This window comes from Vulpes vulpes, chromosome 13 (genome assembly GCF_048418805.1).
Source record: "Vulpes vulpes isolate BD-2025 chromosome 13, VulVul3, whole genome shotgun sequence".
NCBI lineage: Eukaryota > Metazoa > Chordata > Mammalia > Carnivora > Canidae > Vulpes > Vulpes vulpes.
Genome location: NC_132792.1, coordinates 144,108,421 through 144,129,399, shown reverse-complemented (window position 1 = coordinate 144,129,399; position 20,979 = coordinate 144,108,421). Strand labels below are relative to the sequence as shown.

The window sequence follows — 20,979 nt, the reverse complement described above, 5'->3', positions numbered from 1 at the left end:
TTTTAGGTAATACTTCTTCAAATACTGCTTTTTCTCCATTCCATCTCTCCTCCATTACTGAAACTTTAATTATCTTTTCACCATGTTCCATTCATCCTTTAGGTTCTTTCGTGTATTTATCATTTGCTTTTCTCTGCAAGGTCCAACTGGATATTTTCTACTGATCTATTTATTTACTATTGACCAATCCTTTTTCCTGCTATATACAATCTATTAACCCATTAATTAAGTCCGGAATTTTGGTGATTCCATTTTCACTTTTAAAATTTCTGTTTGATACTTCATATTTATTCCAGTGTTTTCATCTATTTTCTTGATCATACTAATTGTAATTTTTATAAAGTCTCTGATAATTTCAATATCTGAATCATTTATGATCATAGTTCTATTTTTCCCTCTTGATTTTCAGTCATTTGTTTTGTCTCCTGGCTTGCCTGGGGACTTTTTTTTTATTGAATTTGGGCGATTCTATAAAAAAAATTATAGAAGTTATAGGTCATTCTGTCTTCCTCTTCTGGCAGAAAGAGAAAGCTAGAGCACTTTGGTCCAATGAGGAAGTGAGATGATTCAAGGCTGGTTTTCATTCACCGGAGTTTGTCCTTCCTTTTAGAATGTACCCCTGCAGGAGGTATCAGATGAAAGTCTGGGCTCTCTGCCTTGGTGAACTCCAGGTTTTGTCTCTCCAGGACCATGAGGCTCCTGAATGCTCTACCTAGCTTTTCAGCCTTGCAGCCTCTGTTTGCTACTTGGCTTCTCCATCTCTCCCGAGGCAGCTTAGGAATCAGCAAATGCATCAAAGTGAAAAGTGACACAAAAGCTCCAATGTTAAAAAAAAAAAATAAAATTTTTTTTAAAAAGCACCGATGTTTCCCCTTCCCCAGGATATTAGCTGCCTTGCCTCTAATGCTTCAAATAGCTGTCTTGTTTTGACTTTTTTTTTTTTTTTTTGCTTCAGATTTTGGAGTTGCTTTTGGCAAGAGAATTGGTTTGATAAAAGCTACTCTATCATACGCAGAAGTCATCTCCAAACGCAAGCTCTGTGAGAAAAGGATCTCACATCTGTCTTATTTATGGCTATTTCCTAGTACCAATAGTGCCTAGTACCAAAACAAAACAAAACATCCTTCAATAAACATTTATTTTAATTAATGTAAGAACTAAACCCTATATCTGCCCTTGACATCTATATCATGTACAGCCCTCCATATCTACCCAAGGGAGTCTAGGGTAGGTAGCACAGCACGGGAAGAATGGGGTCTGGATCTCCTTGGCAACCGGACGCCACGCGCGGGCACGGTAGCCGCGGCCCCGCCCCTCCCCCCGGGGCGCCCGCGGCCCCGCCCCTCCCCCCCGGGGCGCCCGCGGCCCCGAGCTCGCTCCCTGCGCATGCGTACGCGCGCTGGCCCCGCCCCCCTGGCGCAGCCGTCGGAGCCATTTTCTCCGCCGCCTCCGCGCAAGCTGCGGTGCGTTAAGCGGGCGTCTCTGAGGGAGGCCGCGGCCACGGAGGGTTCTGAGAGGGCTGCGTTCTCGGACACCGGAAGGCGGACGCCGGTAGGGTAGAGACGTCTTTGCCACCCGTTGTGGGGCGCGGGGCCCCGCGCTCCTGCAGCCGGGCTTTGTTGCGAAGCGCGGGCGGCGGTGGCGGGTGGGGGAAGGGGCGCGGCGCCCGCCGGGTTCCCGGATTACGGGCTGCAGGCGGCTCGCCGCGCCTCCCCCTCCCTCCGCTGCCCGGGCCGGTGCGGGGGACCCGTTACCCCTCCCCCACACACACCCTTGTCCGCGGCGCCGAGCCCCACTTTCTCCCGCGGCCTGCACGCCCTGGTTGCTCTTGGCGGAATCGCGGGGCTGGCGAGGCCGCCGTGACGCCGCACACGCCCGAGGCCCTTCATCCATTCATTTCGGCCACAAAGACCGGGCGCTGTCCTGCGGGTGCGGTGGCGGGGCCGTGAGCACGTGGGGGCGCAGTCCCTCCCCCTTCCGCCGGGAGGTTTCGGCGGTGGGAGGAGGCTCCGGCAGCACCAGTGTCTGCAGGCTGCAGTCAGAAGCTTGAGGAAATGGAAGGTCGTCGAGGGGGAAGGCTGGTTTCACCCGAGGGGCCGGGGGGAGAGAGGACTTCCCGAGCGGATGAGGTCGAGGATGCGTCAGCTCCGAGATGCGGGATCAGCTAGCGCTTGAGAGCGGGACTTGGGGGAAGAAACGGCAAGGAGGCCCTGTTACCTGGAGCATATTTTGAGGGGTGAAGAGAATGGGTTTCAGGACGGTCAGCGTGGAAAACGGCGATCTAGATACCTAGATCCAGGGCGTGATTGCAGGAGGCCGGGAGGTGCGGCAGTGGTGGCAGCGGACGGACGGACGGACGGACGGACAGACGCGCAGGGGGTGCAAAACTGGTTTTGGAGGCGGAATGGCGTGTAGGTCAGGAGTCCGCCTACCCGGCTTGGAAGTCTGGCTTCTCCCAGCTGAGAGCTCTTGTCTTCTCTGGAGCAAAGGATTTTGGGATTTTTGTGGGGGTTTTTTTGTTTGTTTGTTTGTTTTTGTCTCAGTTTATTCATCTGTATGTAAACGGGGAGAATAAGTATTCTCATCTGTATAATTATTGTAGGTTCAGGAAAAGTCCTTTACGTGTAGATGATCCCCTAAGGCTTTACTGCCTGGTGTGCATACGGAGAGTCCTCCAAGGGATGGCTGTGGAGGGCATTATTAAGGGAGCGTAGGACTCCCAGGTTGTGACGGGGGTAACTTGGCGGTGCCATTCCAGGAGGTGGAAACACTTGGACTGCGGGGAGGAAGGGGCAGGTGTGGAAAGGAAACGTCTGTTTTTACTGAGACGTCAGGTTAGCGTTTGCACATGAGTGCGGTAGTTGGAGGATACTTGATTTTGGAGCTTTGAAAAGACTATTTCAATATATATTTGGGCACGATCAGCATATAGTTGATAATTGAGTATAATGGCGTTCGTTGAGACTGCCTAAGGAAGGAATTTGATAGTGTAGTCTTTCATATTTCATGGTACTCCTTCACCCTGAGGTTCTTGGTTTTTGTTTTTGTTTTTGTTTTTGTTTTTGTTTTTAGTTGATTATTCAGGGGTGGAATTTACAGATGGACATCGGGAGCTTTCCGCCGCTTTTCGGTCAATAGGATCTACCCAGGTTAACCTGTCGCTACAGAATAACCTTATACTAGGGTCCGGTATCATGACGTTAGATTTAAGTGCTAACAAAATGCACTGAACAGAAGAAGTAATAGGGTTTCTTCTCACACACAAACTATTTTTTTTGCATATTTTTTCCAGATTAAATTTGGTCTTAGATATCTTGCCTTTTTAAAAATATTTATTATTTATTTTGAGAGAGAGAGAGCGCACATGCACGCACGTATGTGCAATGAGGAGCAGAGGGAGGGAGAAAGAGAATCTCCAGCAGACTCCCTGTTGAGCTCAGAGCCCACTCAGGGCTCTATCCCATGACCCTGATTGTGGCCCTAACCGAAATCAAGAGTCAGAGGCTTTATTGAGCCACCCAGGCATCCTTCATATATCTTGCTTTTGATTTAGATTCAGATTTTTTTTTTTAAGATTTTATTTATTTATTAATGAGAGACACACAGAGAGAGAGAGAGGCACAGACACAGGCAGAGGGAGAAGCAGGCTCCAAGCAGGGAACCCGACGCAGGACTCGATCCGGGGACTCCATGATCATGGCCTGGGCCAAACGCAGGTGCTCAACTGCTGAGCCACCCAGGCATCCTTAGATTCAGATTTTAGACTTATAGGCTCCATATCATTTGGTGTATTTATAAACTAGTTTAGAGGGAGAGTGCCAACAAGTATGGTATGGTGCATATTAAGAAAACATAGCATCCTCAAATTATAATGAATAAAAAGGCCTAAAGGAGAGATTGGGTACTTAACAGATTAGTATTTTTATTTTTATTATTTTTTTAAGATTTTATTTATTTGTTCATAGAGACACACACAGAGAGAGAGAGAGACAGAGACACAGGCAGAGGGAGAAGCAGGCACCATATAGAGAGCCTGACTTGGGATCCAGGGTCTCCAGGATCACACCCTGGGCTGCAGGCGGCACTATACTGCTGCGCCACCGGGGCTGCCCCAGATTAGTGTTTTTAGTCTAAGTACTGAATACTTGTTGTATTTGGGCTTAGTAGTGTGATACATAACCTACAACTTTGAGGACAGTCTGCTAGGAGACACCTCAGAATGAGAATAAACACTCTGATTTACACACATGATAGATGACCGTTTCTTAATCTTGTAGTTTGAATTTATGCCTCCACGGTGGGTGATTTGGAAGTTAAACTTTCTATTGTCTTGTTTCTTCCTTTGTATAGAGGTGATAATAGTATAGTATTTACCATATAATTATCTCCCATTGTTTGAGGGTTAAATGAGTTAAAACACATAAGGTGCCTATTGTAAAAAGGAGGACATTACCTACAATTTTTTTTAAAGATTCATTCGAGAGAGCACATGCCCATGCACGAGTGGGGGAGGGGCAGAGAGCATCCTCAAGTGACTCTGTCCATTGCCCAAACAGAGCCTGATGCAGAGCCCAGTCCCAGGACCCTGAGATCATGACCCCAGCTGAAATCCAGAATCACCTGCTCATCTGACTGAGCTATCCAGGCACCTCATAAAATGTTTTTAAGGAAAGGTCAAGGGTACCTGGATGGTGAAATAGAGACCTTTTACAGGTTCTGTGTTGGCTTGGAACCTGCTTAGAATTAGCTCTCTTCCTCTCTCAGAATAAAAAGAGCGATTTAGAATCACTTGTAGTCACCCAAAGGTAACCATTTTGAAGGATATTTCTTTTTTGGTCTTGATTTATGCATATATCCTTTTATATAGTTCAAATTGTGTAGTTTTGTATCCTGCCTTTCATATAACATGTTGTAGGCATTCCAACTATGTCATTAAAATTTTGTCATAGACAATTTTAATAGCCTGATAGAATATCCTGTGTTTAATCTAGATTTTTAGTTAACCAAAGATACTGGTCCTTTGCAGTGTTTGCTCTTATAAATAATGTGATGTAACTTTTGTTTTCTTAGGTCTGAAGAAGACACTTGAATCATGGGTGATGTTAAAAATTTTCTGTATGCCTGGTGTGGCAAAAGGAAGATGACCCCATCCTATGAAATTAGAGCAGTGGGGAACAAAAACAGGCAGAAATTCATGTGTGAGGTACTACAGAATACAATTTACATTTATGTGATTTTTGACACTTATTTTGGTGTTAGAACAGTATTTTCTGTTTGGAAAGAGTAATGTGTTGTTTGTTCTTTATTGTCGCTTGCCTGCTATTCTGTTTCATTATAAATCATTTTCAAGTGAGCGTTACTTTTAAAACAAATCTGAAAGGTGAATTATTCTGGTTAGAACATGTATCTTCCCCAGTACTGCTATTTGCAGTTTTACTAATTCCTGTAGAAAGTAGATTCTTGATTGCCTCAAGTTAAGTTGTTTAAATACAGATGAGGAGCTTGTTCTTGAGTCTTATGAAATCAGATTTTAATGTGGAACATTCTGTTACAGAAGAGAATATCTGAGCCATATAAATTAATATTGTTGTTTTTATATTTATCAGTGGAAAACAATTCAAGCTTTCTTATAAGTTAGCTTGTAAATTCTTTTGGATGTGTTATTTTCAATGTTTTTATAGAGTATATCTTCAAAGTTTGACTATTACCTCTTAATGAACTATTGAATTACAAATTTTTTAAATCCCAGAATTACCTGAGTTAGTCTCTTCTAATACATTTTTTTTCTGACTGTTAAAGGTTCGAGTGGAAGGTTATAATTACATTGGCATGGGCAATTCCACCAATAAAAAAGATGCACAGAGCAATGCTGCCAGAGATTTTGTTAACTATTTGGTTCGGATAAATGAAGTAAAGAGTGAGGAAGTCCCAGCTATTGGGGTAAGTGCTTATGGTCCAGCACTTAAAATATATGTCACAAGGTCATGCCAACCCTATGTATAAAGACACAGGGTGATGATTTTTCAGTGATGTTTTTAAACATATTAATGTGTTCTTTGGTGAACCTTAGAATCTTGTTTTCTCAGAGCCTTGGGATGAGTTCATGAGGATTGGGATATTATTCTCATTATGTACCTGACTTGTGGGGTTGGGAAATTCCTTTATCTGTGTGTCTTATGGTTTTATATATTTCATTCATTCATGAGCTAATTTTCAGTTCTGTATACTTGAAAAGATATACAGAACATAAAAATAAAATATAGAGAACATTATATACACACACACTATAAAAATCAGAAATACCTTAGGACACAGCATATACCCCCATTGACAGTTCCTTGTTACAGCAGAGGAAAAATTCTATTTTGTGCAATGGCATACCATTCTTGTGTTTTTGATACTGTGATTACTTCATTTATATTGTGTAGATATGCAACAAAGACTCCCTTCTAGTGTTTTTGATACACTTTATTTTGCATTTAATTAAAAATGAAAATTGAGTTTTCACAAAAATAGAGGAATTCATAACAATATAAGAAGATTCACATTATGATTTAAGTAAATACCTAAGGTAACTTAAAAGATTCAGTTTTTATCAAAACTTTAGGGAAAAAAATCTATATTTTAACAATTTATTTTCACTGTTTGTATTCTGACTTATTTATAAAGCTTAATGTGTATGTTTTATTTCCTTCCATTGCTTTGACCCAGAAGTTAAGGGACTCACTCTGTAGTATATTGTACCACTAGATAATTGCAAATGGTTGGCCTATTTGCAAAAGGAAGGGATTGGACAAGATGATCTTAGAGATTCTTTCCAGCTATGAAAAGAATGTTGCAAATATCTTCCAAATATTTGGAACATTGGGATTTACTCCATCTGTTACGACTTCTGTATCTTTTGGCCTCTTCCTCTCAAAGTGTAGGTCTGCAGGTGACAAATTCTTAATTTTCTTTTATGTGAAAATATTTTTTATTTTATTTTTTGTCTTGCATATTTTCACTGGACATAGAATTCTCGTGTGCCAGTTTCCTTTTCTTTCAGCACTTATCTTCTTCCATTGTTATCTGATGAGAAGTCCATTATAATCCAGTCATTTCCCCCTCTGTGTAATGTATTTTTTCCTTTGGTTGCATTTATTTTTTTCTTTGGTTTCCAGCAGTTTGACTATGAGGTGACTAGGTGTGGTTTTCTTTGTACTTACTCCATTTGGAATTTGCTGAGATTCTTGAATCTGTAAATTTATGTCTTTTACCAAACTTGGGGAATCTTTGGCTATTTTTTCAAAAAATTTTTTCACTTCATTTTTTTCTCTTCTCTCTTTGGGACTCATATTAAACTTTTGTATATTATCCTAAAGGTCCCTGGGGCTTTTTCTCTTTTTCTTTCTTTTCTGTTCTTCAGATTGAATGACTTCTGATTATCTTCGAGTTTGCAGAATGTTCTGTCCATTTTGCTGTTGTCAGTCCATCCAGTGAATTTATTTCATATATTATCTTTCTCATTTCCAGAATTATCAGGTGTTTTTTCTTTTTTTTTTTTTTTAAGAGATTTTAGGGCAGCCCCGGTGGCGCAGTGGTTTGGCGCCGTCTGCAGCCCGGGGTGTGATCCTGGAGACCCTCCCTCTGCCTGTGTACTGCCTCTCTCTCTTTGTCTCTCTCTCTCTCTCTGTGTTGCTCATGAATAAATAAATAAAATCTTAAAAAAAGAGAGAGATTTTATTTCTCTGGTGGCATTTTTTACCATTTCATTCATTATAAGCATGTGTTCATAATATGTGAGTTCTCTTTATGTCATTGAGCATAGTTACAGTAGCTGCTTTAAAATTCTTGACTACTAAATCTGACATCTGGGTCATCTCAGGTTGAGTTCTGTGGATTGTATTTTCTCTTGAGATTTGTTCACCTTTTTCTCTGTCAAGTAATTTTGGATTGTATTTGGGTGTTACGGTAATTATGTTGTAAAGACCCTAAATAATGTTATATTTCTCAAAAGATTATTGATTTTGTTGTACTGTTAAGCAATTTGGTTGGACTCCTACTACAAACACTATCTTTGGGTAATAGCTCAAATCTCACTTCAGTTTTCTGATGCTTGCTAGGCAACTTGAAGTTTGTCTTGTACATGTGTTGTCCAGTGATTTGGGCAGAGGTTTTTGGTTTTTTTGTGTTTTTTTTTTTTTTGGTATTTTTTTTTTAATTTTTATTTATTTATGATAGTCATCACAGAGAGTCATCACAGAGAGAGAGAGAGAGAGAGAGGCAGAGACATAGGCAGAGGGAGAAGCAGGCTCCATGAACCGGGAGCCCGACGTGGGATGCGATCCCAGGTCTCCAGGATCGCGCCCTGGGCCAAAGGCAGGCGCTAAACCGCTGCGCCACCCAGGGATCCCTGGTATATTTTTTTTATTGGAGTTCGATTTGCCAACATATAGTGTAACACCCAGTGCTCATCCTGTCAAGTGCCCCCCTCGGTGTTAGGCAGAGTTTAAAAACAGAATTTGAGGTTCTTCCTTCTTTCCCTTCCAGGATTGCCTTCTTATATTCTAGCAGCATTTGTTTCCCAAGCTCATATTCTCTGTTCAGGCCAGAAAGACTGGGTTTTCTTTTGAAGTTTTAACTGCTTAACATGGTCTTCTTCAGGCTAACAGCCCTAATAGACACGTACAGCCTTTTCTATTCCTTGCTTTCTCATTTCAAGACACCTTCAGAATCTTCCAGCTTTTGTTCATAGGCCTGCATATAGCTTGGGGGTCTTTTGGGCAGGTGTTTTTGTATTTCCCCTAGATTTCATGTTATTTGCGAGAAGGTCAGTCTAATCTATGCATTTGCCATTTTCCCCCCCATTCCTCTGTTCCAGCTACACTGGCTTTCTTGCCATTTCTCAATATGCCAACACCTTTCTAACTCAAGACTTTTGTATATAAGTATCCTTTCTGTCTTGAGTGCTCTTCACAGCAATCCTTGTTAACTACCGTTAACCTGGTATTTCTTATCTCCTTTCATTGTTTCATTTTTCTTAGTAGCACTTCTTCTAACACAGTGCTTGTCAGCTAGAGGTGATTTGTCTCCCAGGGATGTTTGGTAGTGTGTGGAGTCATTTTTGTTTTTACAACCTGGGGGGGGTGTCAGGGATACCGACCCAAAATAGTTGGAGGCTAGGGATGCTACTAAACATCCTGCAATGCACAAGGTAGCCTCCTACAACAAAGAATTGACCAGCCCAAAATGTCAGTTGTACTGAATGTAAAAAACCCTCTTCTAACTTCATTTCTCCCCAGACTTCCGTAAAGAATAAAAGTTCATAAGAGCGAGTTTTTCTTTCTTTCTTTCTTTCTTTCTTTCTTTCTTTCTTTCTTTCTTTCTTCTTTCTTTCTTTCTCTTTCTTTCTTTATTTCTTTCTCTCTCTCTTTTCTTTTCTTTTCTTTTCTTTTCTTTTCTTTTCTTTTCTTTTTTCTTTCTTTTTCATTTTATTTATCAGAGAGTGAGCCTGCACACAAGCATGGGCAAGGCAGAAGGAGAGGAAGAGAAGCAAGCTCCCTACTCAGCAGGGAGGGCCAATCCCAGGATCCTGAGATCTAGACCTGAGCCAAAAGGAGATGCTTAACCGACTGAACCATGAGGTGCCCCTAGCTACCATCTTTATCTCACCTCCTCATCCCTGCCAAATCCTTGTTCATGTCACTTACTTGCCCTTTTAATTCCACAAATTGCTTTTGCTGAAAGTAACCTGTTTCTGAATGCAAAGGATACTTTATAATTTTTTTATTGTTTCTGAATGCAAAGGATACTTTATAATTTTTTTATTGAAACTTCAAATGTGTGCAGAAGTAGGAATAATAGTATGAATGCATGTTTTCATAATCCAGTTGCAATATTTTACAATATGGCCAGTAATGATTCATCTCTAGTCTTTCTCTGCTTTCTTCAGATTATTTTGAAGCATATTCTAGGCATCCTATGAGTCATCTATTATTACTTCAATTAGTATCTTGTAAAGATAATCCATTTTAAAAATGGTTCCATTATCAAATCTAAAAAATTTTAGTAATTGTTTCTTAATGTCCTCAAATACCCAGTTAGTATTCAAATTTTCCTGTTTCACAAATCCAATTTTTACATTTTGTTTAAATCATGTTCCAAATGATGTCTGTATTTATATAGCAAGTGATGAATGTCTCATTTAATCACTATATTCTCTTACCCTCTTTCTCTTTTTTCTCTGTAATTTGTTGAAAAAAAAGCACATCATTTATTCTTTAGTTTTCCAGAATTTGGAATTTGCAAATTACAATCCTGTGGTGTCATAAAATTTTTCTCTGCCTCTCTGTTTCCCATGTTTGGTAGTTAGATCTAGAGACTTGATTAGATTCAAATTTGAATAGGGTAGAGGGACAAGAACAAGGAAATACCGAAGGTGATGTTCTATCAGGAGGAGGCAGACATGTAGTAATGTGATATTAGCAGTGGTTGATGATCACTGTGTAGATTTATTTCATTAGCAGTGTCCTTTGATTTTGAGCTAGAATACTTTTATTTATTTTTATTTTTTAAAAATTTACTTAAATTCAATTTGCCAACATGTAGTATAACACCCAGTGCTCATCCCATTGATTGCCCTCCTTAGTGCCTGTCACCCAGTCAAGTCAACCCATCTTCCCTTCCACAACCCTTGGTTTATTTTTCAGAGTTAGGAGTCTTTCATGGTTTGTTAGAATACTTTTATAACAAGAAACCTCTTTTATCAATAATTTAGTCACCCTGAGTTAGAGTTCAAACAGGGAAAGTGAGATGTTTGATTCTTTTCATTTTATTTAGCAGTTTTCTCTAAATATCTGTCATCCATCTACTCTAACAAGTCATTTAAATCCAGTGTTTCCCTACTGATTTTTGTCTGGATGATTACCCATTGGATGGATTTGGGGTATAAAGTTCCTACTGTTACCTGTTTCTCATATTTGCATTTTATATATTTTGGTGCTCCTGTGTTAGTTGCCTAAATATTTACAAATGCTGTATCCTTTTGTCTGATTGACCCCCTTTATCATTAGGAAATGCCCTTCTTTGTTTCTTACTACACTTTATTTCAAAGTCTATGGTCTGGTTACTACCCCAGACAAATGGAAATGTTCATTTCCACTGCATGGAATATCTGTCCTTTCACTTCAATCTGTGTGTACTTCCATCTAAAGTGTATCTCTTGGATCACTTCTGGCCTCCCTCTGGCTGCTATCTTGCATCCCCACATGTGTGTACCTAATCTTAGCTGGTCCACCCAAGACCCCCTGAATGCCAACCCTATTCCCTCATATTGTCCCATTTCCGCTCCAACAATATGGAAGAAACTGTCATGAACCAGGAGAAACTTGCCAAACTGCAAGCACACATGCACATTGGTGGGAAGAAACTGCTTACCAAAAGAAGGTAATTCACAGAACAGCTACAGCAGATGATAGAAAACTTAAGTTCTCTTTAAAGAAGTTAGAGACAAACAGTATCTCTGGTATTGAAAAAGTGAGCATGTTCACAAACTAGGAAGCAGTGATCCACTTTAACAACCCTAAATTTCAGGCACTCTGGCAGCAAACACTTCCACCATTACGGGCCATGCTGAGACAAAGCAGCTGACAGAAACACTACCTAGTATCTTAAACCAACTTGGTGGAGACAGTCAGACACCTTTAAGAGGACTGACTGAAGCTCTGTCCCAACCATATGTGGATGGAAAAGCACCACCTGCAGGATACCTGGGTGGCTCAGTGATTGTCTGTCTTTGGCTCCAGTTGTGATCCTGGGGTTCTGTGATCAAGTCCCAATTCACACACCCCACCAGGAGCCTGGATCTCTATCTGCCACTCATAAATAAATAAATCTTAAAAAAAGGAAAAGCCCCACTTGCTATCAGAGAGGATGATGAAGTTCCAGATCTTACGGGAATTTTGATGAAGCTCCATGAATGAAGCAAACTGAATTGAGTTAACTTCTGAAGACTATAAAACTTGAAGTTACTGGGAACTATTATTTTATATTATGACTGCTTTTTGAAATTTTGTTCATGGATCTGATAAAATCTAGATTTCTAATATTTTTAAGCCCGAGCTCCTAGGATGACACTACAGCTCTTTTCAGTTTTTGCTTATACGTAATTCATTCTTTGCAGCTAATTAAGCTGAAGAATCCTGGGAATAAAGTTTGAAACAAAGTTAACAAAGTTCTTTGCCTACTAAAAAATAAAATAAACTGTATCTCTTGTAGGCAGCATATAGATGGTTCATGTTTTTTTTTTTTTTTATCCATTCAGCCACTCTGTTTTTTGATTGGAGAATTTAATCTATTTACATTTAAAGTAATTATTGATAGGTATGTGCTTATTGCAATTCTGTTAATGGTTTTCTTTTTTTTTTTTTTTAATTTTTTATTATTTATTTATGATAGTCATAGAGAGAGAGAGAGAGAGAGGCAGAGATAAGGCAGAGGGAGAAGCAGGCTCCATGCACCAGGAGCCTGATGTGGGATTCGATCCCGGGTCTCCAGGATCACGCCTTGGGCCAAAGGCAGGCGCCAAACCACTGCGCCACCCAGGGATCCCTGTTAATGGTTTTCTATATGTTTATCTAGTTTCTGTTTTCTTTTGCTCTCTCTGGTCTGAGGATTTCTTTAATGGTATGCCCATATTCTTTGTATTTTTTTTTTTTTTTATTCTTTGTATTTTTAAGTCAGTAACTTAAGTTCTAAAGCTCAACATTTTTACTCCCCTCACCACCATGTTTTATTTTTTATATACTATTTTACATTTTTTTATTTTGTGTATTCTTTATTATAATTCTAGTTGTTTACTATATTTTTTAATGTTTATATTAACTTTATAAGTAATTAATTCACTACTTTTATTATATAAACTTTTCCGGTGAGATTTATTCCTTCATGTCCCACCCACCCCCCCCTTTTTTTTTTAAACAAAATTCTATTTATTTGAGAAAGAGAGCACAAGCAGGGGATACAGCAGCAGGAGAGGGAGAAGCAGGCCCACCGCTAAGCAGAGAGCCTGATGCAGAGCTACATCCCAGGACTTTGGGATGGTGACCCTTAACTGACTGAGCCATCAGGGGCCCCAAGAAATCCTTTTAATATTTCTTGTAAGACGAGTTTAGTGGTGATGAACTCTTCTAGCATTTGCTTGCCTGGAAACTTATTTCTCTCCAGTTCTGAATGATGACTTTGCCAGTAACTTATTCTTGGTTGGAATTTTTTTTTTTTTTAAGATTTTATTTATTCATGAGAGAGAGAGGGGCAGAGGGAGAAGCAGGCTCCATGCAGGGCCCGACAGAGAGAGAGAGAGAGAGAGAGAGAAGCAGGCTTCATTGCAGGGAGCCTGACGCTGGACTCGATCCCAGGTCTCCAGGATCACACCCTGGGCTGAAAGTGGCGCTAAACCACTGAGCCACCCGGGCTCCCTCGATTGGAATTTTTTTTCAGCACTTTGGATATATCCTGTTACTCCCTTCTATCCCATGAAGTTTCTGCTGAAAAATCTACTCATTGGTTGGTTGGGGTTCCCTTGTGTGTAATGAGATATTTCTCCTGTGCTGCTTTTTAGTCTCTCCTGTCTTTACCTTTTGACATTTTAATTATAATGTCTTTTTGGTTTTCCTTGGATTCATCTTACTTATAACCCTCCAGGCTTCCTGGATTTGGTTGTCTTCTAGTTTAGGAGAGTTTCCAGCAAATTATTTCTTCAAATAAGATTTCTACCCCTTTCTCTCTCCTCCTAGAAGCCCAGTGATAGGAACATTAGTCCATTTGATGTTTTCCTGTATGTCCCTTAAACTGTCTTTACATTTTTTCACATTTTTTTACCCTGTTCTGATTGTTATGTTCCATTACCTTGGCTTTGAGTTAACTAATTCTTTCTTCTTTTCCATCTGGCTGTTTAACCCTCTAATGTATTTTTTCAGTTCAATTATTGTATTTTTCAGCTCTGCAACTTCTCTAATTGGCACTTTCATGTATTTTCCATCTCTTTATTCATACGTTCTTCTCCCCAGTTTGGTGAGCATCTTTATGACCATTATTTTAACGTCTTTATCATAAACTTTGTAGTTCATTTCATTAAGGTTTTATCTGGTTCTTTGATTTAGAACACATTCCTGTTTAATTTTGCCTGACTTTATTGGTTTCTATACAGTAAATGAAACAACTACTTCTTCCAAGTCTTGAAGAAGAGACCTCACGTAGGAGATGAACTTTTTCATTCAGCCCTGCCCCAGCTCTTCATTGTTTCTTAAACCTCTTTGCTTGTCCAAGCAGATCTATTATATTTTTAATAGCTCCTAGTAGTTGAGGATATGCTAAGACAACTCAATATCCCAAAGGGTAAGATCTCAGCACCTAGATTCAGGTAGATTAGAAGCCTGACCCTCAGGTGGCAGCTTTTAAAAGTTGTAAATATATTTAGTTCTGAGGTGCCGAAAGCTCCTGGCCACCAGAGACAGTTAATCTAGAGGTGTTCCCTGGGCAGCAGTTGCAGATATCTGGGCTCTAAATGAGTGTATAAGCTCCTTTTGGGGAGATACCAACAAGCTGAAACAAGGTAGAAGGAGAGCACTAAGATGGCATCCATTGTATATGTTCCTTCAGAGCAGCTCCATAGGTAATGTGTGTCAAACCTGAAGCCTGCCTCTGTCTGAAGATTTAGGACAAATGAAGTTACCTCCTTCACAGAAAGATTGGAGATGTGCCTCAGTCCACTTAGTGCACAATGCTCCGGGGATAGTAGTCTGACAAGGACTGTTGCTCCAAGTGACAAAACCCCATGGAACCCAAGAATGCAAGCCCCTCTGGCCACCAGAGCCAGATGATTGAGGGGCATCCCTGGGTATTAGCTGCAAAATCCAGATACCTGTAAAGCTTTCCTTCAGGAGACACTGGCACTCTGGAACACAGTAGAAGGAGGTAGTGCCTTCACTCAGAGGTCTCTGGAAAAGATTACAGTCAGCCCCTAGATTCCTATTTAATTAGAAGCCTACTACTTAGGCCATAGTCATAATGATTAGCTAATAGGGCTCCTTCCACAGAAAGACTGCTCTTGGATCTTTTACTTCTTCCCGTGCCATGGGTGTGTTAGCGTAATACAGTATACACACTTGTCAAATCACTATGTTGTACATCTGAAACTAATGACACATTGTGTGTTGATTTTACTCAAAAATTAAAAGAAAAAGAACTCTTTCTCCATTGGTTGCCGTCTTGTGGGACTCCAGAGGGTAAGTCACGGTGGCCACCTGACCCAGGCAAAGTAGAGGTGTCCCCTGGCAGCAGTCATGAAATATGGGGCCACAGACAGGTTTTGAACTCCTTTCTGGGTGATGTTGATAATTACAGTTCTGTGTGACCAGGAATACAAGTTTCCCTGGCCCTCGAGAGCCAGGTGATGAAGAGGTATACCCTTTGCAGCAGCCACAAAATCTGGGGCACCACACATACAAAGGTTCTTTTCTAGGAGATCTTGGTGCTCTGAAGCATGCAAAGGTAGAACCTACTGGTTTCTATTCCTGATTGGTGTTCCAACAGACTTGTAGATGGGTGTGTTAAAGTAGATGCCTATCCCTTGGACCAAGATTTAATGTAAGCCAGTGTTTTGTTCACTTTAAGTCTGGGTGCAGTTGGCTGCTCTGAGCTGGGCCCTGGGACAGGGGAATCCAACACACAAACCCTGTAAGACATTTTACAGATTGCTACTGTTTTGTGGGTCTTGGAATATAAACTGTTGGTTTTTAAAATTAGGTGTTTTGAAGGCCTGTTTCAAGTGTTTGTCTTAAAACTTGGGGTGCCCAGTGGGAGTTGAAATCTTTGCTCATCAGGGAGGAGTTCCAGGTTGAGTTCACACCTGGCTCTAAAATTTACTAATTTATGAGATGAAAGATAATAGTTTGACTTAATATGTATTTCTTTAGTTATTCAATAAATGGAATATTTCTTTTATGTGTTAACTCTTTCTAATATTTTTTGTCCCCCACCCCCCACCCCCAAGACAGCCAGCACAGGAGTGGGACAGGGGGAGGGGGTGGATGCAGAGGGATAGAATCTTAAGCAGGCTCCATGCCCAGAGTGGAGCTGGATATAGTGCTCAGACTCACAACCCTGAGATCATGACTTGAGCTGAAATCAAATGGGACATTTACCCAACTGAGCCACTCAGGTACCCCTAATTTTTTTCATTTGAATTGTCTATCCATTTGTCAGTAGCTCATGTTTTATTATGTATATTAATTTTTCTAGAATTACACATTTTTACAGTGTTTAATACATAATAATTGCAGAAATTTTGCAAAACAAATTGTAAAGAAGAGCATGAATGAACTATTATCAGTTTGTTTCTTTTTTTTTTTTTTTTAATTTTTATTTATTTATGATAGTCACAGAGAGAGAGAGGCAGAGACACAGGCAGAGGGAGAAGCAGGCTCCATGCACCAGGAGCCCGATGTGGGATTCGATCCCGGGTCTCCAGGATCGCGCCCTGGGCCAAAGGCAAGCGCCAAACCACTGCGCCACCCAGGGATCCCCAGTTTGTTTTCTTTTTAACATTTTATTTATTCATTCATGAGAGACAGAGAGAGGCAGAGATACACACAGGCAGAGGGAGAAGCAGGCTCCATGCAGGGAGCCGACGTGGGACTCGATCCTGGGACTCCAGGATCACGCCCTGGGGCCAAAGGCAGGCACTTAACTGCTGAGCCACCCGGGCTGCCCTATTATCAGATTTTTGTGTAGATATTTAAATGTGAATTTTAATTGATAGAATGCATCCTGCATATACTACTTCATAACCTGTTTATTTCACTTAAAGTCATAAACAATTTTTCAGATCATTAGATCTTCCTTAGAGCCAAAGTTATTCACTATGGCACAGGTTTAATACCCTCTTTATTTCTTTATTAGTTCCAGTATAGTTTACAATGTCTCAGGTGTAAAATATAATGATTTACACTCCATACATCACCCAATGCTCATCACAAGTATGCTCCCTCACCCCATCACCCATTTCATCCCCCCACCCTCCTACCCTCTAGTAACCATCAGTTAACCATCAGGTTCTCTATGGTTAAGAGTCTGTTTCTTGATTTGTCCTTCTCCCCTTCTTTTTATCCTTTGTTAAATTCTACATGAGTGAAATCATACGGTATTTGTCGTTCTCTGACTTCACTTACCGTTATACTTTTTAGATTCATCCATGTTGTCACAAATGGCAAGATTTCATTTCTTTATGGCTGAATAATGTTCCATTGTGTGTGTGTGTGTGTGTGTGTGTGTGTATGTATATATACCACTTTTTCCATTCATCTATCAGTACACACTTAGACTGCTACCATAATTTGGCTATTGTAAGTTATTCTGCAACATACCTACAGACACATAATATCCTTTCAAATTAGTGTTTTCATATACTTTTGGGTAAATACCCTCTAGTGGAGTTACTGGATCATAGGGTATTTGTAATTTTTAATTTTTAGGACCCTCCATACTATTTTCCACAATGGATGCCCAGTTTTCATTCCCAGCAACAGTACATGAGGGTCCTTTTTCTCCACATCTTCACCAACACTTGTTGCTGCTTGTGTTTTTTATTTTAGCCATTCTGACAGGTATGGGGTACTATCTTATACCCTTGTTTTGATTTTTATTTCCCTGATGATGGATGATATTGAGTATCTTTTCATAGGCCAGTTGGCCATCTGTTTGTCTTTGGATAAATACGTGTTCATGTGTTCATGTCTTCTGTCCTTTTTTTTTTTTTAAGATTTTATTTATTTGAGAGGCTACAGAAGTGGCTGTGGGGGGGAGAGGGAGAGGGAGAGGGAGAGGGAGAGGGAGAGGGAGAAGCAGATTCCTCACTGAGCAGGGAGCCTGACTCAGGGCTTGATCCCAGGACCCTGGGGCCACAACCTGAGCCAAAGGCAGGTGCTTAGCTGACTGAGCCACCCAGGAGCCCCAACTTCTACCCATTTTTAATTGGATTATTTGTTTTTTGGGTGTTGAACTGTATAAGTTTTTTATATATTTTGGATCCTAACCATTTATCAGATAGGTCATTTGTAAATACCGTCTCCATTTCACTAGGTTGTCTCTTATTTGTACAGAAGCTTTTTATTTTGATAGAGTCCCAGTAGTTTACTTTGCTTTTATTTCCTTGCCTTGGGAGACAGAGCTAGAAGAATGTTTTTCCACCCAATGTCCGAGATATCTGTGCTGATGCTCTCTTCTAGGATTTTTATGGTTTTAGGCCTTAAACGTTAGGCCTTTAACTCATTTCGAGTTTATTTTTATATATGGTGTAGGAAAGTGGTTCAGTTTCATTCTTTTGCATGATCAGTTTTCCTAGCACCTTTCTTTTTTTTTTAAGATTTTATTTATTCATGAGAGTCAGAGAGAGAGAGGCAGAGACACAGGCAGAGGGAGAAGCAGGCTTCATGCAGGGAGCCTTATGTGGGACTTAATCCCGGGACTCCGGGATCACCCCCTGGGCCAAAGGCAGGCGCTAAACCACTGAGCCACCCAGGGATCCCCTCCACCATTTTTGAAGACAGTCTGTTCTATTGATCTCTCTGTCTGTTTTTGTGCCAGTACTATACTGTTTTGATTACTGCTTTGTAATATAATTTAAAGTTTTGATTGTGGTATCTCCAGCTTTGTTTTTCTTTTTCAAAATTGCTTTGGCTTTTCGGGGTCTTTTGTGGTTCCATATAAACTTTAAGACTGTTCTAGTTCTGTGAAGAATGCAGTTGGTATTTTGATAGGGGTTGCATCAAATCTGTAGATTCTGCTTTGGGTAGTGTGGACATTTTAATAATATTTGTTCTTAACAGTCCACGAATGTGAAGTATCTCCATTTGTGTCTTCAGTTTCTTTCATCAACGTTTTATAATTTTCAGAGTATAGGTATTTCACCTCTTAGGTGTGTTCCAAAGTATCTTATTTTTGGTGTGACTGTAAATGGGATTTCTTAATTTCTCTTTGTGCTGCTTCATTATTGTATAGAAATGCAAGAGATGTCTGCATATTGGTTTTATATTCTGCATATTGGTTTTATATCCATTTCTAGAAGTTTATTGATGGAAACATCAGGGTTTTGTATCTGTAATATATTATCTGCAAAGAGTGAAAATCTGACTTCTTCCTTAATACCAATTTAGATATCTTTTATTTCTTTTTGTTGCCTGATTGCTGTGGCTAGGGCTTCCAGTACTATGTTGAATAAAAGTGTTGAGAGTGGATATCTTTGTCTTGTTCCTGACCTTAGTGGGTAAGCTCTCAAGTTTTTCACCAGTGAATATGATGTTAGTTATGGATTTTTCATACATGGCTTTATTGTGTTGAGATATGTTTCCTCCAAACCTACTTTGTTGAGGGTTTTTATCATGAATGGATGTTGTACTTTGTCAGATGCTTTTTCTGCATCTATTGAAATGATCATACGGTTTTTATCCTTTCTCTTATTGGTATTAATGTATCACATTGATTGGTTTGCAAATATTGAGCCATACTTGCACCCCCCCCCCCAAAATTCCACTTGATTGTGATGAATGATTTTTTAAAATACATTGTTGGATTTGGTTTGCTAGTATCTTGAGGATTTTTGCATCTTTATTTATTGGAGATACTGACGTATAGTTCCCTTTTTTTTGTAACATTTATCTGGTTTTGGTATCAGGGTGATACTGACCTTGTTGAATGAATCTGGAGTTTTCCTTCTATTTTTGGAATAGTTTGACTCTTTAAATGTTTGGTGGAATTTGCCTGTGAAACCTGATCTTGGACTTTTGTTTGTTGGGAGGTTTTGTTTTTGTTTTTGTTTTTTTAAGATTTATTTATTCATGATAGACATAGAGAGAGGCAGAGACACAAGCAGGGGAGAAGCAGGCTCCATGCTGGGAGCCCGATGAGGGACTTGATTCCAGGTCTCCAGGATCACGCCCTGGGCCAGAGGCAGGCGCCAAACCGCTGAGCCACCCAGGGATCCCTTTGGGAGTTCTTTTTATTATTGATTCAGTCTCCTTGCTGGTAATCAGTTTGTTCAAATTTTGTATTTCTTCCTGCTTCAGCTTGGTAGGTTATATGTTTCTAAGAATTTACCTATATCTTACAGTTTGTCTAATTTGTTGGTATACGTTCTATAATACTCTCTTATAGTTGTTATTTGTAATAGTTGTCTCCTTTAGTTTGTGGTCATGTTTGAGCCCTTTCTCTCTTTCTCTCTTTCTCTCTCTCTCTCTCTCTTTTTTGGTAAGTCTGGCTAGAGGTTTATCAACTTTCTTGACTTTTTCAAAAAACCAGCATCTGGTTTCATTGATTTGTTCTATTATTTTAGTTTCTATATTAATTTCTGCTCTAATCTTATTTCCTTTCTTCTGCTGGTTTAGGTTTTCTTTGTTCTTTTTCTAGCTCCTTTAAGTGTAGGATTAGGTTGTTTATTTGAGATTTTCCTTGTTTCTTGAGGTAGGCTTATGTTGCTATAACCTTCCCTGTTAGAACCACTTTTGCTGCATCTCAGAGATTTTGGACTGTTGTGTTTTCATTTTCACTTTTTCCCACGTACTTTTTGATTTCTTTGATTTCTTAGTTAGTTGATCCATTAATTGTTTATTGAATGGATATTATTTAACCCCCTGTATTTGGGTCTTTCAAAATTTTTTCTTATGGTTGATATCTAATTTCATAGCATATGGTCAGAAAATTTGTGTGACTTCTACCTTTTTGTATTTGTTGAAGCTTGTTTTGTGGCTTCATGTGATCTATTCTGGAGAATGTTCATATGCACTTGAAAGAATGTGTATTCTACTATTTTGGGATAGAATGCTCAGAATAATTTGTTAAATCTGTCTGATCCACTGTGTCGCTGAAAGTCACTCTTTCCTTGTTGATTTTCCTTTTGAATGATCTGTCCATTGATGTAGGTGGTGTGTTAAAGTCCCCTACTATTAA

The 20,979-nt window shown here is 39.9% G+C and overlaps 1 protein-coding gene across 1 annotated transcript in view; it reads left to right on the top strand.

Annotated features, from left to right (window-relative positions):
* Window positions 1–1,363: 1,363 nt before the first annotated feature.
* Window positions 1,364–20,979, top strand: part of DHX9 (DExH-box helicase 9) — a 59,986-nt gene continuing 40,370 nt past the window's right edge. Inside the window, exons 1-3 of the mRNA XM_026001153.2 lie at window positions 1,364–1,551; window positions 5,071–5,203; window positions 5,800–5,940. Of these exons, the coding sequence (XP_025856938.1) occupies window positions 5,093–5,203; window positions 5,800–5,940 (252 nt within the window). The 5' untranslated portion in view covers window positions 1,364–1,551; window positions 5,071–5,092. The remainder of the gene's footprint in view (window positions 1,552–5,070; window positions 5,204–5,799; window positions 5,941–20,979) is intronic.